The 24,302-nt window shown below is 50.1% G+C and overlaps 1 protein-coding gene across 1 annotated transcript; it reads right to left on the reverse strand.

Moving 5' to 3' along the window:
- Window positions 1–2,169: 2,169 nt before the first annotated feature.
- ZFP36L1 (ZFP36 ring finger protein like 1) lies at window positions 2,170–7,765 on the reverse strand. Its single transcript, XM_055538430.1, has 3 exons — window positions 7,479–7,765; window positions 4,022–4,987; window positions 2,170–3,307 (listed from the first exon to the last, which is right to left on the reverse strand). The coding sequence occupies exons 1-2, from the start codon at window positions 7,533–7,535 to the stop codon at window positions 4,028–4,030; spliced, it is 1,017 nt and encodes a 338-aa protein (XP_055394405.1). The 5' UTR covers window positions 7,536–7,765; the 3' UTR covers window positions 2,170–3,307; window positions 4,022–4,027.
- Between the last annotated feature and the right edge of the window lie 16,537 nt (window positions 7,766–24,302).

Consider the following 24,302-nt stretch of genomic DNA (forward strand, 5'->3'; position numbering starts at 1 on the left):
CTGGGCTCACACCTCCTTGGACTCCCTGCCAGCCCAGAGCACAGGACTAGGGCTGCTTTCAAGGCCTTTCATCACCTAATATCCCAGAAAAAGAATAGGCCTGAAAAGATTCTGCAATTTCATTTCCCAAGTAGCTTTGGACTTGGGGATCTCGTCTACCTTTATGTCTGTCTATATGGTAGAAAATCAGGTTCTTGTGGTGATTATGCTTGGGCCTGAGTGGGCCTAAGTCCAGCCTGTGTGAATTTTCCATGGAGATACTGAGGTAAAGGGTCGAGTCTTGGGGACAGAAAGCTTCCCCAGGCCATAGGGAACCTCCCCTCACCTTTACAGCCAGTGCTTACACTCCAGGATCTCTGGGAATCAATGCTTGCATCTTTGGTATCACCCAGGGACTGACTCCGGTGGAGGAAATTCTGGGCTGGCCAGTGGGTGTGCTCAGCCCTCAACCAGTGCTCCATGAACTGGGGAATTACAAGGACATCTGCCATATGCTCAACTATGCCTACAGTAAACCAGCTCAAGGTGCACAATTATATATGTTTTTGTTTTTAGTCATAGAGGAAACACATGCTCCCACACCACGATCACCACCCACCATCCACACATACATGTATTCATTCCCTCTGCAAGGGACAGGAGGCCTAGGTTTACTCCAGACCCCGGGAGGGCTGATTTTCCTCCTTCTTCCACCAGCAGCCCTTGCCCTGGAAGAGGTAATAGTCCCCTTTTTCTACATCCTGGCCCTGTTCCCCAGCAAGCACCTACTGGCCAGGGAACAAAATCACAGGATGCCTAAGATAGGTCTGCCCCACCTCAAGGACAGCCCTGGGCCAGCTGATGTGTGCTGCAGACCTGTCTGCCTTGGGAGAGGCCCAGTGGAGTCCCAGTGGAAATTCAGCTTACTCCCTAAAACTGAATGCTAGCCAAGATTGAGGGTAGGAGAAGGGGGCAACAGAGGTTGAGATGATAGGATGGCATCATTGACTCAACAGACATGAATTTGAGCAAGCTCCAGAAGATGGTGAAGGACAGGGAAGCCCAGCGTGCTGCAGTCCATGGGGTGGCAGAGTCAGACACGACTAAGTGACTGGGCAATCACAACAGCAACCCTAAAACTTATTGAGTGCAAGGAACTGAAGGCAGCTAAGCCTCAGATATCCCTGCCTCCTCAGAAAGAAATCCTCCCAAGAACCAGAATGAGATTTCAGAAGGATGCAGCCTCTCTCTGGCAGGCAAAACATCCCCTCTAAGTGGCCATCTGACACTGGCTGAGGTTCCTCTAGCCGAGGAGACCTCATCCTTCCCAAGATGACCACCTGCCTATCCTGCGTGGCATCAGAGATGCAACCAAGACTAAGGTGGTGGGAATGATGATTTCCCGTTACACGGGCCATTTTCATGCCTCTTCCCTTTAACAGCCTTCCAGATACAGAAGCACATGTTGAGTCCAAACGAAACTACCTTTGCCCCTAGTGCCCTGTGACTGAGCCCCTCGCCACCCTGAAAACCCATGAGTCTACAGTGGTTCATCATACCCACCCCAGACAGGGGTTAAGAGGCTAGGGCCTCAGGTCCATCTCCTGCAGGGAAAACAAGCCTAGAGGAAATTCCTGGCTGTCCAGTGATTAGGACTCCACACTCCCAATGCGTGGGTGTGGGTCTGACCCCTAGTCTAGGAACTAAGATTGCATGTGCCAGGTGGCACAGCCAAAAACAAAAAAAGGCTGGAAGCACCCAAATAAAAGAACAAATCCAGGTTTGCTGGAGTGCCATGTGCTACATCCCCCTCTTATCATTTCAGCACCCCAAACATTAGGACCACAGACTAAGCAAGGAAGACTGGAAGCCCCCATGCCTCAGGTCTCCAAAAGAACCTTCGAGGCTACAGGGTGGATAAGGCTGGCCCCTTGTCAACCACCACCATCTGGGCAGGTTAATACAAACACAGGCTGCTTTGCAATCAACCCCACACCATCCCCTCTAAGCTCAGCAGACTTTCAACCTCAACAAAAGGAACCAGCCACTGGTTTAGCTGTTAGAGACTAGAAGAAATCAACCAGTGCCCTTCCCCCCTCCTCCCCTTCCTAGCACCTACCTCATCTACAAAGGACAAGCCTACAAGGCACAGTAAAACCAAAGCAAGCAAAACCAGCTTCACCATCAATGTTTCTTGAAAAAAAATGGGTTTATTGATTTTTAAACTGCAAATAGTCGTTACAAAAAGTTTTTTTTTAAATAAATTCACACAAAGAAAGAGAAATAGAAAGCGACGGTAGTGACCAGCAAGAGGAATAATAATTACATTCATCTTAATGTGTGGTGTGCCAGTTCTGTTTGTATTAACATTGGAAAACTCCAAAACCTGGAATCCAGAACCTCAAATCTGCAATCGGAATGTCTTGAGATGGGCACGTGGAAGTCAAAGGGTTTCTTTTTTTTTTTTTTTCCCTTTTAGAAGCTATACATAAGAAGTTGTCTTCCTTCTGTACTGTCACAGAACTTTTACATACATTCTCAGTCCTAGTTGTGAAAGGCCAAAAGAGAAAGAAACTCAATTTGCAGTCCAACACAAAGGGGGGAAATTTCTAAAATAAATAATCCAACAGTTTTTTGCATTTTTTTAAATTAATTTTTCATTTTTTTAAAATAAAATAACCAAAAAAAGTGTAAAGTTACAAAAAATGTCGTTGAAGAATAATATATTAAAACTGTGGAAAAAAAGGAAAAAGACACGTCACAAAATTTTAAGATTAATATGAAGATCATAATTTAACATAAAAGAATATATTCTATGGATTTGTCATCCCGATAAATATGAACAAAATTAACAAAAAAAAAGCATAGTTTGGCAATAAATACGTTTTGATAAGTTAAATAAGCTTTTTTATATTGATGTGCAGTGACAAGCAAAATTTTTGCTCTCCAATTTCTGAAAGTTATATGAAGTTTAAAACCCAGGGAAAAAAGCATGGCGTGAGTGCTCTAAGGATAGACCTACGGTATTCTAGAGCAAAAACCATTAAAGCTACTTCTACAGGAAATCGTTTTACACAGATATTGTATGTGGAATGAATACCATTAACTGCTCACCCCTTACATGTTTTTTTTTTAAGCTTTTCTCTCTTTTTGTTGTTATTTTTTAAGATGTCACATATGAACTGGGGAACTTTAGCACCAAAATCAAGTCTCTCATAGTCCATCTAGCTTCCCCTTCCTCCCCACTTAAAAAAGAAAAAAATTAAATCACAAAGTCCCACTTATGTCACAATCTTCATCCGCTTTTGCAGTCTTCCTTCCTGCAGACCTACACGAACCCAGGCAAGATTAGTCAACAGAGGTTCAGGTCGGGAAGAAAAAAGGTTTTGAATGTCAAGACAGGTTTCCCCAAAAACCCAAGTCTGGCAACAACTCTCCCGAGGGGGGTGTGGGGGCTACCAGGGAGAGGGAGAGAGGAAGTGTGTGGGAGATTGAAATTAAGGAAAGGTGCAATTGTGTTGCCAGTGGAGGGAGCTGCTGTTTCTACATGCCCCCCCACCTCCCCCTCCCCGGGGCAGAGGCTCTGGGGAGGCTCACGGGTGCCCTCTGGCGCTGAAGAGGTAATGTAGTCACAGTGACAAAGTTAGATTACAAGGCACTAAGTTGCTTCTGTAAACTGTTACTGCTTTTTCTTTTGTGATTTGGCACTTAAGGCTTAAGCCAGGGGGGGTGGAAAAAAAAAAAAAGGCATCTACTGACAAATATGGGACTTGTCTGTTATGCATGGTTAAGTGGGCTATAAAAATCGAGGGGGTTCAAGCCAGAGGGAGCTACTGACAAACTGACTTGTCCTTATGTTGGGGGGTGGGGTGTAAAGAGGGGAGAGGGAGGGGCGTTCCAAGGTTCTGGGGGAAAGGGGTTGAGCTTAACCTTGTTAATGTAGGGGTTTGTCAGGAATCAGATGGGGAGGGAGTAAGGGGAGGGGATGTGGGGAGGGGATGGGGGGTGGGGGAGGGGAGTGGGCAGGGGGGTCCCTCCCTACCCTGGTTTAGTCATCTGAGATGGAAAGTCTGCTGAAAATGGGCAGGCGTCTTGAGTTGTCCAAAGTAGGGGAGTCTGAGCCACTGTGGCTGCTGCTGGAGCTGCTCAGGTAGCCCTCCTGGTCCGAGAGAGAATCCTGAGGGCTGGGGGGAGAGTCAAACATGTGAGGGGACTCAGACATGGGCCGGAAGAGGAAGGTGGTCGGGGAGCCACCCCCGGGCAGCCCCATGCTAGGGGCAAAGAGGCTCGCCAGCTCCTGGCTGGAGAAGGCGAAGGGGTTATTGGTGCCATCGGGGAGGGTGGGTGAGCCCAGGAGGTCATCGGCGCTCAGGATGGGGGGTGGGGTGATGGATGTGGGGCTGTCCAGCAGCCCCGTGGCAGCGGCGGTGGCGGCGGCACTGGGAAACCCAGCAAAGCTAAAGCTATGCTGGAGGCGGGGACGGTCAGCAGAGAGGTCCCGGGCCCCGGCCAGGGCACGGCGCTCCTCGGCGTTGTGGATGAAGTGGCAGCGGGGCCCGTAGGGGCAGAAGCCGATGGTGTGGAAGGTGCGGCACAGCTCCGTCTTGTACTTGGGGTGGCGGGTCAGGCTTCGGAGCTCGTGGATGCCGTGGGCGAACTGGCACTTGTCGCCGTACTTACAGGCTCCGTTCTCCTCGAAGGGGCGGCACAGCTCCGTCTTGTAGCGGCTGGAGTTGACCTGGCCGCTTCCCGGCTGCTTCTGGGGGGGCAGCAGCCGCTCGCCCCCTTCTGAGAAAGAGCGGTCTCGGAAGCGGCTGTCCCGAGAGCTCAGAGCTGGGGCTGGCTCACCCTTGAGGCTACTGAGGAGCTGGTTCTGGTGGAATTTGGAGCTGGGCAGAGTGACCGAGTGCCTCCGGGGGAAGCCCCCACCGGCAGGGGTGCCCACTGCCTTCCTGTCCAGCAGGCAACCCCCGGCACTGGGAGTACTATAGTTGAGCATCTTGTTACCCTGGAGGGGAAAGAGAGGAGAGAGACTGGGGTTAGCAGCAAAGGCCATCCACCAGGCCCAAGAAGGGTACCCGCTAAGGGCAGCCCCCTCCACAATCAGAAATGCTCCCTCTCTCAGAGGAACTCATCATCCCCACCTCTGCCCTGGCAAGCCCCCTCCTCCTCTTTCTCCCATTCCACCAGCCAAGAGGGTTTACTTTGGTCCCAGGCAGAAGAAACCACAAAAATCCTGGCCTGTGTGAGAAATTGTTTTACACATGCACCTACTCCACGCCAATCCCTGGATCCCTGGAATGCACTGTCATATCCTGTCCCTAAAGCTACCACTTTCATCCAGAAAATCCAACTTCACCGTCCTCAGTTCAAAATATCTCACACAACTCACAAACTCATTTCCCACCCTCCTAACAAAAAAAGGTAAACCGCAGGAGACTATGGGCTAGGCCTCCTTTCAATCAGTCCCTGCTTAACTGACTATCCCCGCCCCACACATACACCCCCCCCCCACACACACACACACACACATACACACAAACACACAGCCTGGCCGAAGACTCTCAACTTCCTCCTTCAGAAGCGATCTATTGCTTTGGCAACAGGTTTTCAGACTGCCTTCACTTTACCTAGCGGCTGAGAGGGGAGAGGGAGGGGCTAGAGGAGAAATCCCTAATGGGGGGGCGGGGTAGGTAATGGGGAGAGGGATGTGATCCCTGAATACAAAACTCCCATGGTCCCAGAAGGCGAGCCTTCTACAATGATCTCTCCCACCATTCACTGCGCACCCCACCCCCTCCGCTGAGAGGATGCCTTTGCAGTTAGTCTCCTGGCTGCAAGAGCAGGCTTGGATAAGAGCGCCAGTGTTTAATCTTTAACGCAAAGCTGCAGGTGGGAAGGAAAAGGAAAGCACCAAATCCCCCCAGCCTCCTCCCAGTCAATAATGGACGTGGGGGGGGGGGGGGGGGCGCAGAGGCACCACAGGCAGGTCTCTGTTTCAATGGGACTCAATTCACCTGCCCAACCTGTACCCAAGATTTGGAAAGGGTGTGAGCAGGGGACCTGGGAGTTGGCTTCCCGGCCCATGTGGGTGTCATTGTGCAAATTCTAAAGGTGGCCCCTTAGGATCAGCTGCGGGGGATCGGGAATCTGTAACAGCAACCACCCCCTGGAGCGGATTACAGGAACCGAGTGGAGAGCCAGTCCCCAACAATGAGGTTCATTTAAAACGTCCTGAGGGGGGAGGGAGCAAGAGAAAGAGAAATAGATCAAAGAGCCTGAGAGCCGCGAAAAGAAGGAAGAAGTGCCGGCTAGCTCAGGCAGCCGTCAGGGCAACTGAAGTTTGGAAAAGCACAGGGAGGGAAGGAAACTGAAATTCAAACTTTTTGATGTTGCTCTTCAGCTCCAGGGTGTCCCTGCACCCCAACCCTGCAGCCCTGGGGCCCTGGCAGCTGCACCGACTGGAGAAGCAAGCTAGGAAAAGACAGCAACATGACTCGACGTGTTTAAAAGAAGGCAAAACACTTTAGCAATTAAAAGTAGCCAAGCAGCTTCTTCTCTTTCAAACTGGGGAGAGGGGGCGAAAAAAAAATTTAACATCCACAGGCTTCTGGTATATACCCTTAAGCTGCACTTTTGGAATAAATATTTCTGATTTAAAACTCGCCTTTTTCCACACCGGCTGGCAAGCTACACGACTTAAGGAGGCCCTCATTAAATCCTTCCTCGCCAAGACCCTAGAGCTCAGACGGGCATTTTATCGTTGTGTCTCCCCCACCGCACCCCCCCCCCATTCCGTCCATATCCACGAGTCTCCTTCTCTAGGAAAGGAGGAAAGCGGGTGAACCCGAGTGCCACTTTTACCCCCAAAGTTTGCAGCACGATCGGCTATCACAAGAGGAAGCCTGTCGAGCTGGGGCGAACTGAAGTCCCAGTGCCAACTCGTTTGACAACATCCTTTGAATCACAACTCTTGGCCTTTTTCTCGCAGATCCCCAGCCTCTCCAGAACAGAGGGGGAAATCACCCAGCAAAACGTCATCCCGAGATTCTCCTTCCCGAGGGACCCGCACCTCCCGACCTGCAGTCCGGCAAAGTGGCTGGAGAGACTCGAACTCCCTCCCAGGAGCGGCGACACCCGAAACGGAACGGACTAGCGAAGCCGGGCCCAAGAGCGGCACGTCACGGACGAAAAGAATCACCGAAAAATTGCCCCAATCCCAAACATTGCCCAGGGCAGCCCCTACGCACACTGCGCACCCTAAAACTCTGGTCTCTGGATTCCCAGGTAATGCCCGCCAGGAACAGTTGAAACGCAAAGGGTGGGGAGGAGAAAACCAAATTCCTTCAAACTGGGGAGAAAAATGAGGCGGAAAAAACAACCGTCTCGCCTCTCTTTCTCTCCCCCACCCCTGCCTGTCCAGACCTAAACTTTTGGAGATTCTTTTTGAGGATAAAAGAAAAAAGACTTTGAAAAGCAAGCGCTGCGCCCCACTTTACCTTGCATAAAACTTCGCTCAAGTCGAAGATGGTGGCAGACACGAGGGTGGTGGTCATCTTGGGCGCTCGCGCGGGGCAGGGACGAGGGTCTGGTGTGTAGCGAAGGTCCCGGTGCGGGGAAGGCGCAGCCTCCGGCTCTCCGGTCAGGAGTCCCACACGCCTGCTCCCGGCGCCCCTCGCCTTTCTGACTCTCCCGGGCTGCGGCGCGCGAAGCCCAATTTATATAAGTTTCAGATTTGGTGGGCCGGAGGGGGAGGAGGAGCTTTAAACTTATTTAAATGAGGAAGAGGAGGAAAAAAAAGTTGATTGACACTGGAGTTGAATCAGCCATGCGGTCAAACTCGGGGGAAAAAAAAAAAAAAGAAAGAAACTTTCAAAAGGAAGAAGGGGGAGGGGAGACGAGGAAAGAAGGCGAAGAGGGGAAAAAAAAAACCCCACTGCGAGCCGCGCACAACTTTTTTTTTTCTTAAAGAGGAAAAGTTTCGAGTCCGCTCGCCTGTCTACCCCGGGCTGCCGGCGCCCCTTTTTGGGGCCGCGCGCGGCGCGGGGGGTGGGGAAGGGGCGCCCCCCTTTTGTCAGCCTGCGAGCGCTGCTCTGTGACATCACTCATTCCACACTCTTCGGGGTTCTTGTTGTTGTGTTGTTTTTTTTGTTTTTTTTTTTTTTTTGGTCGGGCAGGAAGGCGGGCTCGACTTTCTCTTTTTGCAAGCGGGAGCAGAAAGAAGCCCGTCCTAAGCGCCCGGTTTCCATCTTGTGCCGATCTCCCATGAAACTTCTCCAAGTTCCCGCACAACTTCACTCTTTTCCCGGGATCTCTTCAGCCCTCGGTTCCCCTCCGCAAACCCCACGGGGAGAGGAAACTGGAAATAAGGGGAGCACAGAGCGTTCAAGTCTAGGGTTTTGTTTCTTCAGGGGCGGGGGTGAGGGAGAAGGATTAAGGAGGCCCCCCCCCCCAAACACACACACACCCTGGAGGACTGGGCCTGGCGAGGGCGAGCACCAAGCGATTTCGCGCGCCGCTCGCGTCTACACTGGCTCTCGCTGTGCAGCGGACACTCTCCAAGTCTGGGCCGGGGCGCGGGGGCGGGGGGTGCTCCGCGAAAAAGACCCCCGCCCGGGCGGATTGTTTGTTTTCACAGGCCTGGGAGTGGTATTTATTGCACGCAGCAATCTTTAAATATTTTTCTAAAACAAACCTGAATCCTCACGAACGCCCTTCTGCCCACCCCCAAAAAGAAATCACCCAGCAACGCACAACTTGCCCCGCGCTCTGAACCACGGGCTGCGCCCGAAACTCCCTAAGCAACACGTATACACACCACAGACGCTAGAACCATGAAAAAAAAGTTACTTTGGTAAGAATGAAGATACTAAAATGGGGGGAGGCGACACTTACTGTTGCTTCTCCCCCGCCCTCACGGGAATGGAACATATGGCTTGTCACACTGCGCTGTTTTGGCGGGATGGGGGGAGGGGGGCATGGGATCCTCGAAACCGAAAGGCCTCGAGTTGGCAATTACTCTTCTGAAAGCTGGAAAGTATATATTTATTTACTGTTTGTTCGGACACCCCTCTACCCACCCAAATAAAAAGCTGTGAATGTGTCCCCCCACAGACCGAGGTGGAAACCGCGGGGCTGCGTTTCTTTCCTGTTTCCCCGCGTGCCCGGCCGCCTCCTCAGCCCTCGCACGTTTCTTCCCAGCACTCGAGGCCGCCGGGTCTGTTATGAAACCCCGTGCGCCGAGTGGCTAAGAGCGGGTTCCATTGCGATGTAATTAGGTCACCCCATTACGAGCACGTTTCTTTGAAAAGGTCCGGGCGGGCGGAGCAGAGCGCTGGAGTCGCACTCTCGCCGCCGCCACCAACACACACATATTTTTACTGCATTTCTTGTCAGCCTCCGAGCAAACCCGGAAACCTTCCAAATCACAACTGTTTTAGGAACCTGTTAGGTTTTGTTTTGTTTTGTTTTGTTTTCATCTTCATGAAACACACCACCTTTGCTGCAGCCATGAACCAATGTATGTGCAATGTATGGGATCCCCAGTCCGGTCTGCTTTTATTTGTCCCCTGTGACTTAAATTAATGGCCCCCATTTTTAACCTGGCCGCTGCCCCCTTGCTTTTCTTCTTTTGGTGTCTTCTTTTGCCTGTTGCTTCCCTCCCCCTGCTCCCATTTTTCAGCTTTTCTTGAAATCTGGCAAGCGCCAGAAGGGGGAATAACTTCCATCCACCTTAATTTAAATCATTCAAATGTAGGTTTCTTTCTTAAAGGGCTGTTTGCTCCCTCTCGTCCCAACTTCGAGGAGGGGGCGGGGGGGAGCGGTTTCGTGCAGTTTCTTAGTGATGAGGTAATGAGTTCCAGATTTCAGGACAGAATAGGGTGCGCGTTAAAACCACAAGGTTAGTCTGCGTCCTGATGTGAAGCTATTTCAGTTTTTTATACCCCCACTCTCCCCGCAAGAAAAAAAAAAAAAAGGCCCATTGGTCTTTTAATCTGGAGGGTTCGCGAAGCTCTGCTGGGGGGGACGGAGAAGCGGGGGTGGAAAGCCTGGGGGAAGGGGCCCGGAGCGGGCGGGGCCCAGGGCCAGTCCCGACCCGCACCCAGGGTCCCCCTCTCCAGGTGGCGCCTCTTACCCCCCCCAACCCCCGCGACTGCGGGACCCGCCGCACCATGACGGGGCCTTGGCACCGCGGGCTAGCTAAAAAGTCTTCCACTGCGCCCCCCCACAACCCTGCCAAAAGAAGGCCGATTCCTCGAATTTCCTTCGGTTCCCAACTCCTGGAGGGCGCTCCCCTCCCCCGCTCCCAGGGGCGCGGGCTCCGCGGGCGGCGTCCAGCCCGGCCCGCTCGCTCCGGAGTTGTTTACCGGCCCCACCGACCGACCGGGTTTGTTCCAACTCCCAGAGCCTGTCTCTATAATTAAACTCTTTTTTTTAATTGTCGGGTTGCAACGTCATTTCGGGGACTTTCCAAGGGTGAGGGAGCCGGCCTCCTTAACCCTTCGCTGACCTGGCATCCGCGCCGCGGCGGACCGGGGAGCAGCGTCCCGCCGGGCGGAGGAGGGACAGAGCCGGCCTGCGCGCCCCCTCGACCCTGCGCCCCGTACGTGCTCGGCAGGTGCTGGGTGTGGGGGGAACGGCAGCTACCCGGGCCGGAAGCCGGACGGGAGGTGTGCGCGGACCTCCGCCGCCGCCTGCGCTCAGCACTCGGGTTCCTAGCCCGCGCCCGGCCCAGAGCCGCCGCCCAGTCACCTGCACTACCTTTTCCGACCGGGAGGCGACGGGCCAGGTTTGCCGTCCCGGGCCTGACATCCGGGCCCTCCCCGCTCACACGGAGCCGGTCGCCTAAGCGAGGAGGGGCTAGCCAGGTATTTTCGGCTTGGGGGTTTTAGGTTTTACGAAAAGAGGAAAGTGAAAGTCCTCAGAATTAGGGAAGCGCGACGGACAAACTCCTTCGGCCAGTTTGGGCGCACCTCGAGGCAGGTGAGAGTGTGGGGCGACGGGCTGCTGCGATGTTGTGCTTCTTCCCCAGCTTCAAGTCATTTGCAAAAAAAAAAAAAAAGCCCAAAGTCTCAGATCAGACCCCGCGCTTCCCTCGTAACCTCTGCTAGCTGAGACCCTAGGACAACAGCTAGGTTCCTGGATTAGAGAGAAAGGGAGGAAGGGACAAGTGCTGTTGCAGAGTTATCTGGTTCAGATTCGCGTGTGGAATGCAGGTTCCCCTGCCTTGGTTCCAGGCCCACTGAATCAATTACTCTGGGATGGGACCAGGAATCTGCATTCTTTGTAAATTTCATGTTAGTGACTCAGACACCAAGGTGTAAGAATCAGTGGTCCAGGGCTTTGAAGTTGGGGCAGTTTGGAATCCAAATCTTGGCTCTGCCACTTCTTAACCTTTTTTCAAGACACTGACCAAAGCCTCTAAAGTAGGGATAACAATTCCGCCTTAAATTGGCAAGGTAAAGTGTCTAGTCTCATGCCTAGCTGAACCCTTGTGTATGTCCAGCCACTGTGTGTAAATTAAACCATTCTTGGTGTCTTGCTAAAGCATAAAACAAATTCAGGAAGTATTCACTTTGCAAAGGATTCTTCAATATAGATTCTTCCATAAAATGATCAGCTGACAGCTTTGATCTGGATCACTCTCTGACCTCCCTCCCAACCTCCTGCCCAGGCCCAGGCCTGGACAAAGCAGTCTTAGATGCCTGGAAAGGGGCAGAGAGCACTGGCCCCAGAGCCTGGGAAAGAGCAAGGTGAGTCAGGATGAGGTGATCAGGATCTGCTGCCCAACTGAAAAATACTGGGTTGTTGTCACAGGTATTTCTCAAAACTAGATCACTCGGCCCTGTTGATATCCAATAAAAGCCAGACTCTTCTTGCTTTCAATATCCTCAAGCAACCTCAGTGCTTAGTGGCCACAGCTCAGCTGCCAGTATCCTATGAACCAGGCAGAGGCTTCAAGAGAGGGCACTTGAGGGTCTGCTGTAAATGCAACTCTGCACAGTGTTGGGAACCTGTGGGGTACAGCTCAGGGAGCCCACCACTTCCTGGTAGGACTGGGAATCCAACCCCAGGGCTACCACAGCCTTGGGGAGTCTCATTGCCTGGCAGCGGGATATCTAAACCTACTTCTTGAGTCAATTGTTTTAACACTTTTCCTGCAGAAATGTCCCATCATTCCATTAAGTTCCCAGGCTAACCCACAGCTATATAACCCCTCTTTCCTTGCCTGGGTCACCTGCCTAGAGACACAGGGTAGCCCATGAGTTTTGAGCCACCTAGACTTTGATAGGAAGCCCAACTCTGCCAGCTGGTTACCAGTTGGACAACCTCGAGCAGGTCCCTTCGCCTCTGGGGTGGTCAGGAAGGTGTAGCCCTTTTCCGACAGTCCTAACCCTTGAGAGCCATTTCCCCTTCAGCCACTCCAAGCTGCTAACAGTTGCTGATGGTTGCTGCATACCCCTCCCTGGGGCTTCCTTTTGCTGGGATTTCAGGCAGCTCCCCAGCAGGCAAAATACCTCTTTCCTAGTGGTGCTGTTGTAGCCTGCAGCATTTTATGGAAATTACCTGTTTACTCCCCACTAGGCTGAACTCCTAAGGGCCAGGACTTCTCTATTACTGGCAATTCGTGAATAGATCCTGTGTAGGTGGTCAGTAAATGTTTTCACTTTGCACCCGACCCTTGCTGTTGAGCCCATTCAGACTCTTTGGCCACCATGAATCTAGCAGCAGGAGTAGAAGAAGGAAGGGGAAGAGGTTCCAGGGGTGGCAGGAAGGGAGGGAGGGCCTGGGCTTTGCAGGAAGAGGGGATGACAGCCTTAACACTGGAATGTTCAGAAAGCCAGCGCTGGTAATTCAGGGAGGCTGGGCTTCTGCAGTTTGCCCAGGGCATATTCTGTGCAGCTGTTAAGAGGCAACAGGGTTCAACGGAATGAGCACTGGTCCAGGAGTAAGGGATTCTGGAGCTACTCTGCCTCCGTTTCAGGGGGTCATTTCTCTAGTCTGGGCTCAGTCTTCTGAGATAGAGATGGAGAGTGGGGACTAGGCTGTGGTACCCAAACATCACTCTGAGCACAATCATCTGGGAAGCTTTTAAAATAATGCTGGGCGTCAGGCCCCACCCCACCTCCAAAGAATCTGCTTCAGTTGGTCTGGGGTGAAGGCCAGTATTTGTATTTTCTAAGGTCCCTAGACGATTCTATTGTGAAGCCAGAAATATTGAATTTGGTTGTTTTAGAACGGTGGTTCTCAACCAGGGTTGTTACACCTGCAGTGAATATTTGGCAATGTCTGGAGAAGTTTTTTGGCTGTCACAGCTGGAGGAGGGAAGGTCAGTGCTTCCGGAATCTGGTAGGTTGAGACCAAGGATGCTACTGACTGTCCTGCAATGCACAGGCCAAGCTCTGGCCACGCGCCCCGCCCCCCCCCAACAAAAAATTATCTGGCCCAAAATGTCAATAGTACCAACACTGAGAAATCCTGTTTGAGAGGTCCTTTCCAACTCTAAGATTCCTGTGTGCTCCCCAAATCCTCTCCTTTGGGCACCCCAAGTAATTTTTTTGCAAAACCTAGATCTGATCTTGTGTTTTGTGTGTGTTAGTTGCTCAGTCCTGTCCGACTCTGTGAGACCCCATGGACTGTGGCCAGCCAGGCTCCTTTGTCCATGGGATTTCCCAGACACGAATACTAGAGTGGGTAGCCATTCCCTTCTTCAGGATCTTGTGTTATATAATTGCCTCAAACCCTTCACTACCCATCCCTTGTAGAGTAAAAACCAAACCCATAATCTAGCATAATCAGACTCTTTTACTGCTCAGTTCTTGACTTTCATGCTCCTGCCCCTCCCCACCACCATCTCTCCCACCCCTCCAAGGCGCTCCCTGTGCTCTAGTCTGTCTCAGATGAAAATGAGCCATCCTTCCTCCTGCCCCAGGGCCTTGACATGTTCAATTTCTTCTATCTGAATTGACCTTCCTTTGACCCAAGTAAATTCTCAATCACTCTTTAGAACCCAGCTCAAGCATCACTTCCTCAACCATTCTTGGCACCCTCTCCCCGTATCAAGGCAATGTGTCTGTCTTCTCTCTTCTTTCTTCAAGGAATATTCGTGTCCTCCAAAGTTGTTTCAATTTGTATTTGTACATTCCTGTAACTTTACTATGTAATTTAAAATGTAGCAAAATTGACCTTTATTCGGTATACAATTCTATGGATTTTAAAGTGTGAGTATGTTTATGTAGCTACTGCTTCAATTGGGAAACAGAACAGTTCCATTATCCCCCAAAAACTTTGTGGTCAGATGTGCTGTGCTAAGTCGCTTCAGTTGTGTCTAACTGCCACCCCACCAGGCTCCTCTGTCCATGGGATCCTCTAGGCAAGAATACTGGAGTGGGTTGCCTGCCCTCTTCTTTGTGGTCAGACCCTCCCCCATCCCTTCCTCTGGCAAGCACTGATCTGCTGTCTATAGTGTCATTTCGTCTTTTCTAGAATGCCATATAACTGGAATCATACAGTCAATATGATTTCACAGAGCATATTGCCTTTGAGACTTATCCATGTTGTTGCATGTATCAATAGTTCATTCCTTTTAAATGAAGAATGGTATTTCACTATATGGGTCTACCACCATTGGTTTATTCACCTGTTAAAAGTCACTGGATTATTTCCAGTTTGGGGCCATTGTAAATAGAGCTGCAGTAAACACTGTGTATAGATTTTTGTGTGAACATAAGTTCTTATTTCTTGAGGGTAAATAAGTAGGAGTGGGATTACTGGATCACATAGTAAGTGTATGTTAAAGTTTTAAAAAAAAAAAAAAAAGGCAAACCTTATTTGAGAGTGAGTATACCATTTTGCTAGAGAAGGAAATGGCAACCCACTCCAATATTCTTGCCTGGAAAATCCCATGGACAAAGGAGCCTGGAAGGCTACAGTCCATGGGGTCACGGACACGACTGAGCAACTTCACTTTCTTTCACTATACCATTATGCATCTCCCACAGCAATATATGAGTTTCCAGGTAGCTCAGTGGTAAAGAATCTGCCTGCCAGTTCAGGAGACGCAAGAGATGTGGGTTTGATCCCTGTGTCGGGAAGATCCCCTAGAGTAGGAAATGGCAACCACTCCAGTATTCTTGCCTGGAAAATTCCATGGACAGAGGAGCCTGGGGGGCTACAGTCCTTAGCAGCATTCATAATCGTCAGTATTTTTTATTTTAATCCCTCTAACAGTTGTGTAGTGGTATCTTATTGTGGTTTTAATTTACATTTCTCCAACAGGTAATGATTTTAAACAACGTTTCATAGGCTTATTTGCCACCTGTATGCCCTCTTTGATGAACCGTCTGTTCAACTCTTTCACCTGTTTTTAATCGGGTTGTTTGTTTTCTTACTGTTGAGTTTTGAGAGTTCTTTAGATATTCTGAATATAGGCTTTGTCAAATAAGTGATTTGCAAATATTTTCTGCAGTCTGTATCTTACCTTTTCATTCTCTGAACAAAGTATCTTTCACAGAGCAAAAGTTTTAAATTTTGATGGTGTCTAACTTACCAGTTTTATGTTTTATGAATCATGCTTTTTGGTGACCCGTCTAAAGACTCTTTACCTAGACTTAGGTCATTAAATTTTCTATTTTATTCTAATAATTTTATAGTTGTATGTTTTACACTGAGATCCATTTGGTGTTAATTTTTATGTAAAATAGATTTAGGTTGAGGTTAATTTTTTTTTTTTTTTTGCCTCTGGAAGTCTAATCACAACATTCTTTATTGAAAAGAGTATCATTTTTGTATTATGATTGTATATTTTTTGTATACAAAAAATCATTTTGTATTTATGTTTTGTAATGTATTGAATTTTTCTACTGAATTGCTTTTTATTCTGTTCTGTTGATCTGTGTGTTTCATTCCTTTGCCAATTCCACAGCCTTGATTGTTGTAACTTTGTGTCTGTGTTCAGTCCTGTTTAACTCTTTATGACCCCCTGGACTGTAGCTCACCAGGCTCCTCTGTCCATGGAATTTTTCAGGCAAGAATACTGGAGAGGGTTGCCATTTCCTACACCAGGGAATCCTCCTGACCCAGGAATCAAACCCACCTTTCTTGCATCTCCTGCATTGGCAAGCAGATTCTTTACCACTGTGCCACCTGGAAAGCCCAGTAATAAGTCTTAAAATCAGGTTGTATAATTCTTCTAACTTTATTCTTAATTTTCCAAATTGTTTTAGCTGTTCTAGTTCTTTTGCTGCCTTTTCATATAAATTTCAGATTCAGCTTGTCTGTAACTACATAAGAAAAAAAATTCTACTGGGATTTTATATTGGAATTGTATTAAGTCTATAGGTCAATTTCAGGAAGAACTATATCTGCTTTACTAGTATGTCTTTTAATTCATGAACATGCTATGTCTATTTATTTAGGTCTTCTTCAATATCTTTAATCAGTGTTTTGTAGTTTTTAACACAAGATCTTATGTATATTTTGTTAGATTTATATCTAATATTTCCCTTTTGGGGGGAGAACTATAGTTGATCCTTGAACAGTGCAAGAGTTGGGGGCACCAACCTTTCTCACAGGCAAAATTCCATGTAGAACTTATAGTTGGCCCTCAAGAATATGTGCAGTTTCTCACATCCACAGCTCTGCATCTGCGGATTTAACCAACCTTGTGTCATGTAGTACTGTTGCATTTACTTTTGAAAAAAATAAGTGGACTTGTGCAGTTCAAACCAGTGTTGTTCAGGGGCCAACTATAATTTTTTTCTTAATTTGTTTTCAATTTCTCATTACTATTTTATAGAAATACAGTTGACTTTTGTATATTGATCTTGCATCCTATGACCTTGCGAAAGTCATTTTAGTTTTCTTTTTTTTTCTTTTAATTAATTTTATTGGCTGTGCTGGGTCTTCATTGCTTTGTGTGGGCTTTCTCTACTTGCAGCAAATGCAGGCTACTCTTCCTTGCGGTGCGTAGGCTTCTTATCGCGGTGGCTTCTCTTGTTGCGGAGCACACGCTCTAGGGGCAAACAGGCTTCAGTAGTTGTAGGACATGGGCTCAGTCATTGCAGCACATGGTCCAAGTTGCTCTGAGGGTAAGTGGGGTCTTCCCAGACCAGGGATCGAACCCATCCCCTTCATTGGCAGGCAGATTCTTCTCCACTGGACCACCAGGGAAGTCCTCCTTTAGTTTTAAGACGGTTTTTTGGTGAATTCCTTGAGTTTTGTTTTGGATTTTTTTTTAAATATAGAAAATTATGTTGTCTTTGAATGGAAATAGTTAGACTTCTTCCTTTCCAATTATATGCATTATATCTCTTTTTTCTGTGCTATTGCCCTGTCTAGGACTTGTGCTATGGTATTGAATAGGTGTGGTGAGACTGGACATGCTCATCTTGACCCCATTCTTAAGGGAAGGTGTTTAATCTTTCACTATTAAGTACGATATTAGTTGCCAGGCTTTTGTAGTCATCTTACTTTTTGACTTCTCTCTTCCCACCAGCATGTTTGCTCCATAAGCAGGCTCTTTCTGCTCTCAACTCAACTGCCAGCACCTGGCCCAGTGCCTAGCACACAGTAGGTCTTAAATAAGTAATTCTCTACTTTGGTAACTTAGCCAGCCATAACTATTGTGCTGTGACAGACAACAGAGGGACTTGGCTGAACACATGAATAACATAGCGAAGAATAACGTTACAGTCAATATCCCAACAGATCCAACCAGGCAGTGGCCCCGTCGAGTTGACTATTTTAAGCTGTACAGCATCTGTAGATCGGCTTTCTAGCAAGCCATACTATGTCCGAGTATTTATCTATGAGGAATAGATGACTGCAGTAAAATAATTATTTTAGATCGAACACATTCCATTTTCAAAGGGAATTTTAAACAAAAAGCTCTCAGCTCTGAAAAACAGGGGCTTTCAGGGGAAAGTGTCCCACTGCTCTGAAATCTTAGGCCCTCAGACGGGTGGGGTTGTTTCGCTAAATTTATTTCAGCCGCTTATAGAAACAGAAGGGGGAAGAGGGGGGCGGCTGCTTGCACACCAGCCCTGGCTCTGGAGTATTAATATCTGCCGGGTCAGACTTTTATTTGGGTTTTGTTGTACCTTTGGGGGGTGGGAAGGCAGGCAGCAACAGGAATATCTCCCAGCTGCGCAGCTCTGAGCTGTGGTTTCCTACTTTCCTCCCCTGTGCCCAGCCCACCCCTCCCCTGCCTCACCTTGGGATGGCTCGCTGCCTGCTGGGTAGCAAGGGCTAGGCCAGGCCTTTTACCTTTTGACAGCAGCTTTCCTCTCAGGCCCAGGAGGAGTCTGAGCTCAGAGAGAGAAACAGACCAAATCTACCTGTTTGCTTTCTGGCACAAGTATGAGTGTAGGAGGAGCCTGGGGCTTCTGTCTCTGGCCCCCATCAGGAACCCCTACCCATTCACACACCCGCCTTCCCAGTGGCTCGACCCCTTGGTGAGATCCAGGCCTTTTTATCCCCATCTTCTTTCTCCTCAGGCTCCCTCAGCACATATGCTTCTTCGTACCTGATACCTGAACAGTCTCTTCTGTCACACACACCACCTCCCCCCCATACATAGAAAAAGGAGTTAGATGACACCACGCTGTTGCTTTTTAAAGCCTGTTGTTGCACTGCGTTTAGAATGCTCTATGGGGAACAGGTTAATTACCTCCCACAAGTGTGGGGAAAGCAAGGTGCAGGAGGGAGGCTGCAGCAGGTGACCTGCCCTCGCTGTCGGCGAGAGACGAGTGTCCTCTGGCTGGCCCCTGGAGACTCCCCAGGACCTGAGAAAGCGCCAGAGGAAGACAGGGCACTGTGTCTGGGAGCTCACTGCCACGCGGCCATGGCTGTCTGAGGGCAGGAACAAGAAACACACACACACGGAAGCTAAAAAATCTGCTGGCTTAAGGCTTGAATAATTACATGAAACCATGGGGAAGTACCTCGCACAGCGCCCGGCCCGTGGGAACCCAACAAATGGCAGCTTGATTCTCTGGCAGACTCCTGCTTCCTAGGTCACCAAGGAAGATAGGAGAAGAGGCATCTGTCCCCTCTACTCCCCAGCCCCCAGGTATTATTGGTGGGAAGTAAGGTGGCCTGGGGCAGGAGATGGGGAGAAGTCCCAGTATGAAGATCCTCCAGCACTAAGCCGGGGAATCTGCTTCAGGGGGAGGATCAAGGTTATAGCACAGACTTGCAAACTGTAAAGTGCTTGTAAGTACACTTAAGTTCCTGTTTTGTCCTAGCACCAGCCAGCTTGCTTCAGCATTGCTCTCCAGCCCTCTCCAGCACACCCAGCCCAGAGAGGGGCAGACCCCACCCTGGGGAGCTGTTTCTTGGAGAAGCAGGACCCACGACCCCAGCCAGAGCAGGGATCAGACAGCTCTTGGAGGGTCGCCACGGAGGCAGCCGGCAGAGGAGAGCATGGACCTTTGCCACAGCCTGTGACTTCTTTACAGTTGAGTTTCTCCCGCCAACTGCACCCTCCACGCCAGAGGGGGCCCACAAGGCCCCCAAACCAGGGCCTGCCCTTGTCTGACCAAAGGCAACCAGATCTGGTGCAGCTGTTCAGTAAGAGAACAAGCTCTCCCAGAGACCGGGGAAGCAGCTGGAGAAAGATTCCTGCCAGCCCGGGGGTGTAAATATTTATACAACGTGGTGCGTGGGAAGGGGGAAAGCAGAGGGAGGTGGCAGGAACGAGGCGGCACTGACACCGCAGGTTGAACAAGCGTGTGCTTTGGGCTCAGGTGGGAAGGGCAAGAGGCTGCCGGATCCTAATCCCCACCCAAATTCCTACATCAAAGAGGCCGGGTCCTCCCCCAGAGTGAAAGGGAGAACTTGGAAGAAAATTCATCATCTGTCGCCTCACCAACCCTCCTGTCTAGGTTGACCCTCTATGCCGGGGAGGAGGGAGGCTCTGCCTTGAACCAGAGATGAACCAAGTCCATGGGGCCCAGGAGTCAGGGCCTTGGGGCGGGGGGGTTGGTGGGCAGCTCCTGGGACTCATGGTTCCAGGGTCTTGAGGGATGCTGCTGCTGCTGTTAAGTCGCTTCAGTCGTGTCCAACTCTGTGCAACCCCATAGACGGCAGCCCACCAGGCTCCCCCCTTCCCTGGGATTCTCCAGGCAAGAACACTGGAGTGGGTTGCCATTTCCTTCTCCGATGCATGAAAGTGAAAAGTGAAAGTGAAGTCGCTCAGTCGTGCCCAACTCTTCGAGACCCCATGGACTGCAGCCTGTCAGGCTCTAGCTAGACCCAAGAGTTGGACTCTAGGACTGGAGGCTTAGAAAACATAAGCAAATGAAAAGAAGCAAAATATAAAACAAGTGAACATTTCTCTCAAGCTTCCATATGATCAACCGTCTTTCCTAAAGTGGCAGCGAACCTTGTGCACTGATAAGGGAGGAGGATAGATGGGACCCGGAAAGTGAGCAGGGGGAGGAGAAGGCGAGGGGCCCTGACGGCACTTCCAAGGAAGCAAGTGGCCGCCATCGCCACAGGGCCTCAGGGTAGGCAGCGCACCAGAGCACCTGGTGCTCTCGGGCCCCTTCACCCCAGGGTGCAACCCAGCTGCCGTGGTGCCCCAGGCAGAACACTGATGCGTCTGCCCCCCGCCGAGGACTCAGCCAGCACCCAGCAGCACTGATGGCCCAGGGTGGGACGCCAGCCTGGGCCGGGGAAGACAGCCAGATGGACTCCAGTTGACTCGCCGCAGACAGCTGGGGAGCAGGGGCCGGCCACTCCTCACCGCCCCCCGCCCCAGCCCCCAACTCCAGACAAGGAGGAGTGCGGCTGTGACTTCTAGGATTTCTCTGCCACCTCACCCATCGAGAAGTGCCACCTGCTTCTCTCGGTACCAGACCGGACCCTCAGGGCCTCCCACAGATGGGCTCTGTGTGGCTCCCAGTGGCCAAGAGCCTTTAAAGACACCTCACAGTGATCAGCCTCTTCTTGCATTCTTCCTGGGCTCTCAAAACGCCCACTGGCCGGGGTGGGGGGGAGTGGGAAGGAAGGACTTTCCACCAGAGAACTGCCTCAGTCTCCCCGCAGGCAGCTCCAGATGCTCAGGCCGGCTTTGGCCAGGGACCCAGGGTAACAGGGTACCTAGACTCCCCCTAAGAGGCAGCCCCCACGCAGCAGGTCCTCCCACCCACAGCACAGAGCTTTGCAAGTGATACATTCCCCTCTGGGGCACCTCCCCCGAGCCTCAGCCTTTCTGGGTGGAACCTGATGAGTCTTCCACCTGTCCACCAAGAAGGGCTGATTCCATCGCTGCCCTGTGAGATGGGGCCCTGGCCCACACACCGTGGAGGAAACACCATCTGCCCCCAACCTTCAGCCGGGGGCTGGCAGGCGACGTCCAGCCCCACAGGGGGAGAGCAGCAGAGGCCCAGCCCCGTCTCCAGAAGGAAGCCCTTCTTCCAAGGACACCCGAGCTGGGGGAGAATCTTCAGACTCCCAGGTCCTCTTCTGCCACCGTGGCCCTGCCTGCCGGCTGTGGCCTCCTCCTTGCCAGCACGGCTTAAACAGATGAACAAGAATAAAAGCCTGTGTGGCCCAAGGAAAGCTTTGGGGGGAAGAACTGAAGCTGAAGGAAGAGAAACAAGAACATCAACAACAACAAAACTGTAAAAAATGGGAGAGGAGGGAAAATCAGGAAACAGACAAAATAAACCATCCGGGAATCCAGATGTAGAACAAGGAAGGCCAAAAGAAAAGAAAAATTATGTGAAGGCAGAGTGGGGTGGGAAGGGGAATTGAGAATGAAAAAGAAGGGGGTGGGGTGGGGGAGATGTGAATATTCTGAAGAGAGAGAAGAATGTGAGAGCAAACACCACCAGAAAAACAAAAAACACAGACCCAGGAGAGAAAAAGAGGCAGCAGTGGATTTAAAACAACTGTTTTGACCCTCAACCAACCACACTCAGGAATGTTCTGAGCCTTAATGTTTTTTATGGATTACAGACTCTTCCAAACACTGAACAAGGACAGTCCTAGAAAAGCAAGCTTTCCTTCTTGCCCATGTTTTTCCTACAGTTCTCCCAACTCACTCCCACTGGTGGTCTCTTGCAGAGTGAGGGCTGATCTTCCTGGAGCAGGGCTGAAAGCCTGTCTAGTTCACTGCAAATTTTGGAGGCTTCCTCTGTGGTACCTCCACAGTGGAAGGAGGACTCAGCGGAGAATCTGAGCAGAAGCATATGATGGAGCTGGGTTACAGCTTTGCATCTTCCAGGCACCCACCTCTCTGTGCACCCGGGCAAACCCAACCCACCAGCACACGATTCCTAGAAGAGCAGGAGTTCGTGGAAGATTGACATACCGAACTGAGGCCAAAGCTGGAGGAGCCCCAACAAACGCAACTTTTGGAAACAGTGTAGATGATTTGATTCCTCTCTAGACATTCCCAAGGAGACCTAATGATAACCCCAGCTTCCTCATTGCCATGGTGGGCAGACAGCTTCTGGAAGTTCAGCCTCACTGCCTAGTGTCCATAAACCCCATGAACACGTCCAGCAAACACTGCTTCCTCTCCTTTTGTGTTTGGCCTCATGATTCAGCTTTCGGTTGCTTCTCTTTCTCCTGTGAGTCCACCAGTGCACCTCTCCTCTGTGTCTGCTTTGGTTGTTCCATGTCCCTTAATTAATCAAACCCACCTCTGCCCACTCTTCCATTTCTCTAGAGCAGCAGGAGTTGGGAAAAAGCTTAAGCAAACTAAGGCAAAATCAAGAATGTGACTGAATTTAGTTTAGTGCCCAGCTTTCACGCCCAGGCTGTCCGCGGTGGGTGAGACAGGCTTGCAGTGGATTGGGACTGAGCCTCACCAGGCCACCTAAAACTGCTCCTACAAAGTTCAGCCAAGGGGAAGCCACACAGGCTGAACTCTGATTGCCTGGGGTAAAGGACACTGTGCCTGCAGTAGCCCTTCTCCCTCCAAGATTTCTTAAGTATTCGACCCTGATTCCGTATGTTCCAAAAGTCCCATTTTTCAGACTATCAAACACTGAGAGATGTGACAAAATGTACAGAAAGGATAATGTCTGGGTTGTAGGCTTACTCAACCCAGCTTCTTCCCATCCCTCCTAACCTTCACACCTGTCTCAGTCCTGTAATCTATGACTCAAACTATTATTTAACCATGAAAAAGACAAACCAGGAAATTAGAAGCTGAATGACCTAAAATGTATTCCATTCAACTGAGCTAATCTCCTAATAAGGGCGTGTGTAATAATAAGTCATGCTATATGTGTTCTGGAAGATGTGAACATTGCAAGGAAAAGTGCATGGTGACTGCAGATCCCAACTTGTCGAGATTTGTCCTCAGAAGGGTAAGAGCCTCGTCCTAGACCAAGTTGCCTAGAAGTCTGCTAAACGAGGCTTAACGTTTGAGAACCAGTGTTGCGATGGAGAGCGCTCAACATTCAGAGGGACCATGTTCAAATCCTGGCACAGCCACTTCCTCGGCCAGCAAGGCACATACCTGCCCTCCCCTAGTCTTATCGGCTGTGAAATGGCAGTGACAGCAATACCCATCTTCTGGCACTGCCGTGAGGACAGATGAGCAAAGCGCTTGGCATGAAACCACCATGAAACCACCCTGTCAACTGTTGCTGTATGTTAAGCAGCAAATTGGCAAAACCAAGACGGCTGGAGGCCCCACAAAGTGGGGTTCCACGGAGTCACTGGAAAATAGTCAAGTATCTGGAGCGAGAGAGAGAAGAGGGTCCCCTAGGAGGCCCCGGCAGCTGGCGGGTGGAGCACTGCATGGAAAGCCAAGGACAGCCACTCAGAGTGTGGGTGGGAGGACACAGGGGCTGCTCTCCAGTCCCCCCGCATTAGCTCAACGCGCCACATCCCCACCCTCCCTGTGTTCATCTTTAACTGAAGCTCACACTGGCCTGGCCCCCACTTACGTGCACAGCCCTGGCCAAGCAGAGGGCAGTAGTGGGAACAAGCTTTAGAAATGATCGCTGGCCTCAGAGAATTAATAACTGGGTGTTTCTGCCTAGATTCAGAAATCTATCCTTTTAGGAGCCATCATCAGGATATGACCCAATGCTGAGAAATACATGTTTCTTTTTTTTTTTTCTTTAAGTAGAAGGGCAAAAAGTTCAAAAAATGTTCTAGAAAAGTGAAGAGCAGATAAATCTTGCTAATATTTAGGCAGTTATTATTTTTAAATGAAGAACAATGTAAGTGTAATGAGTTTTTTTTTTAAGAGATACATACTGAAATACTAAAAGATGAAGTGATATGACCTGATACATTGGACTTATTTATAAATTATATGGGATGTGGAGAGGCAGATGGTGACATAAATGGAC

The sequence above is a fragment of the Bubalus kerabau genome, chromosome 10 (assembly GCF_029407905.1).
Source record: "Bubalus kerabau isolate K-KA32 ecotype Philippines breed swamp buffalo chromosome 10, PCC_UOA_SB_1v2, whole genome shotgun sequence".
Taxonomy (NCBI): domain Eukaryota; kingdom Metazoa; phylum Chordata; class Mammalia; order Artiodactyla; family Bovidae; genus Bubalus; species Bubalus kerabau.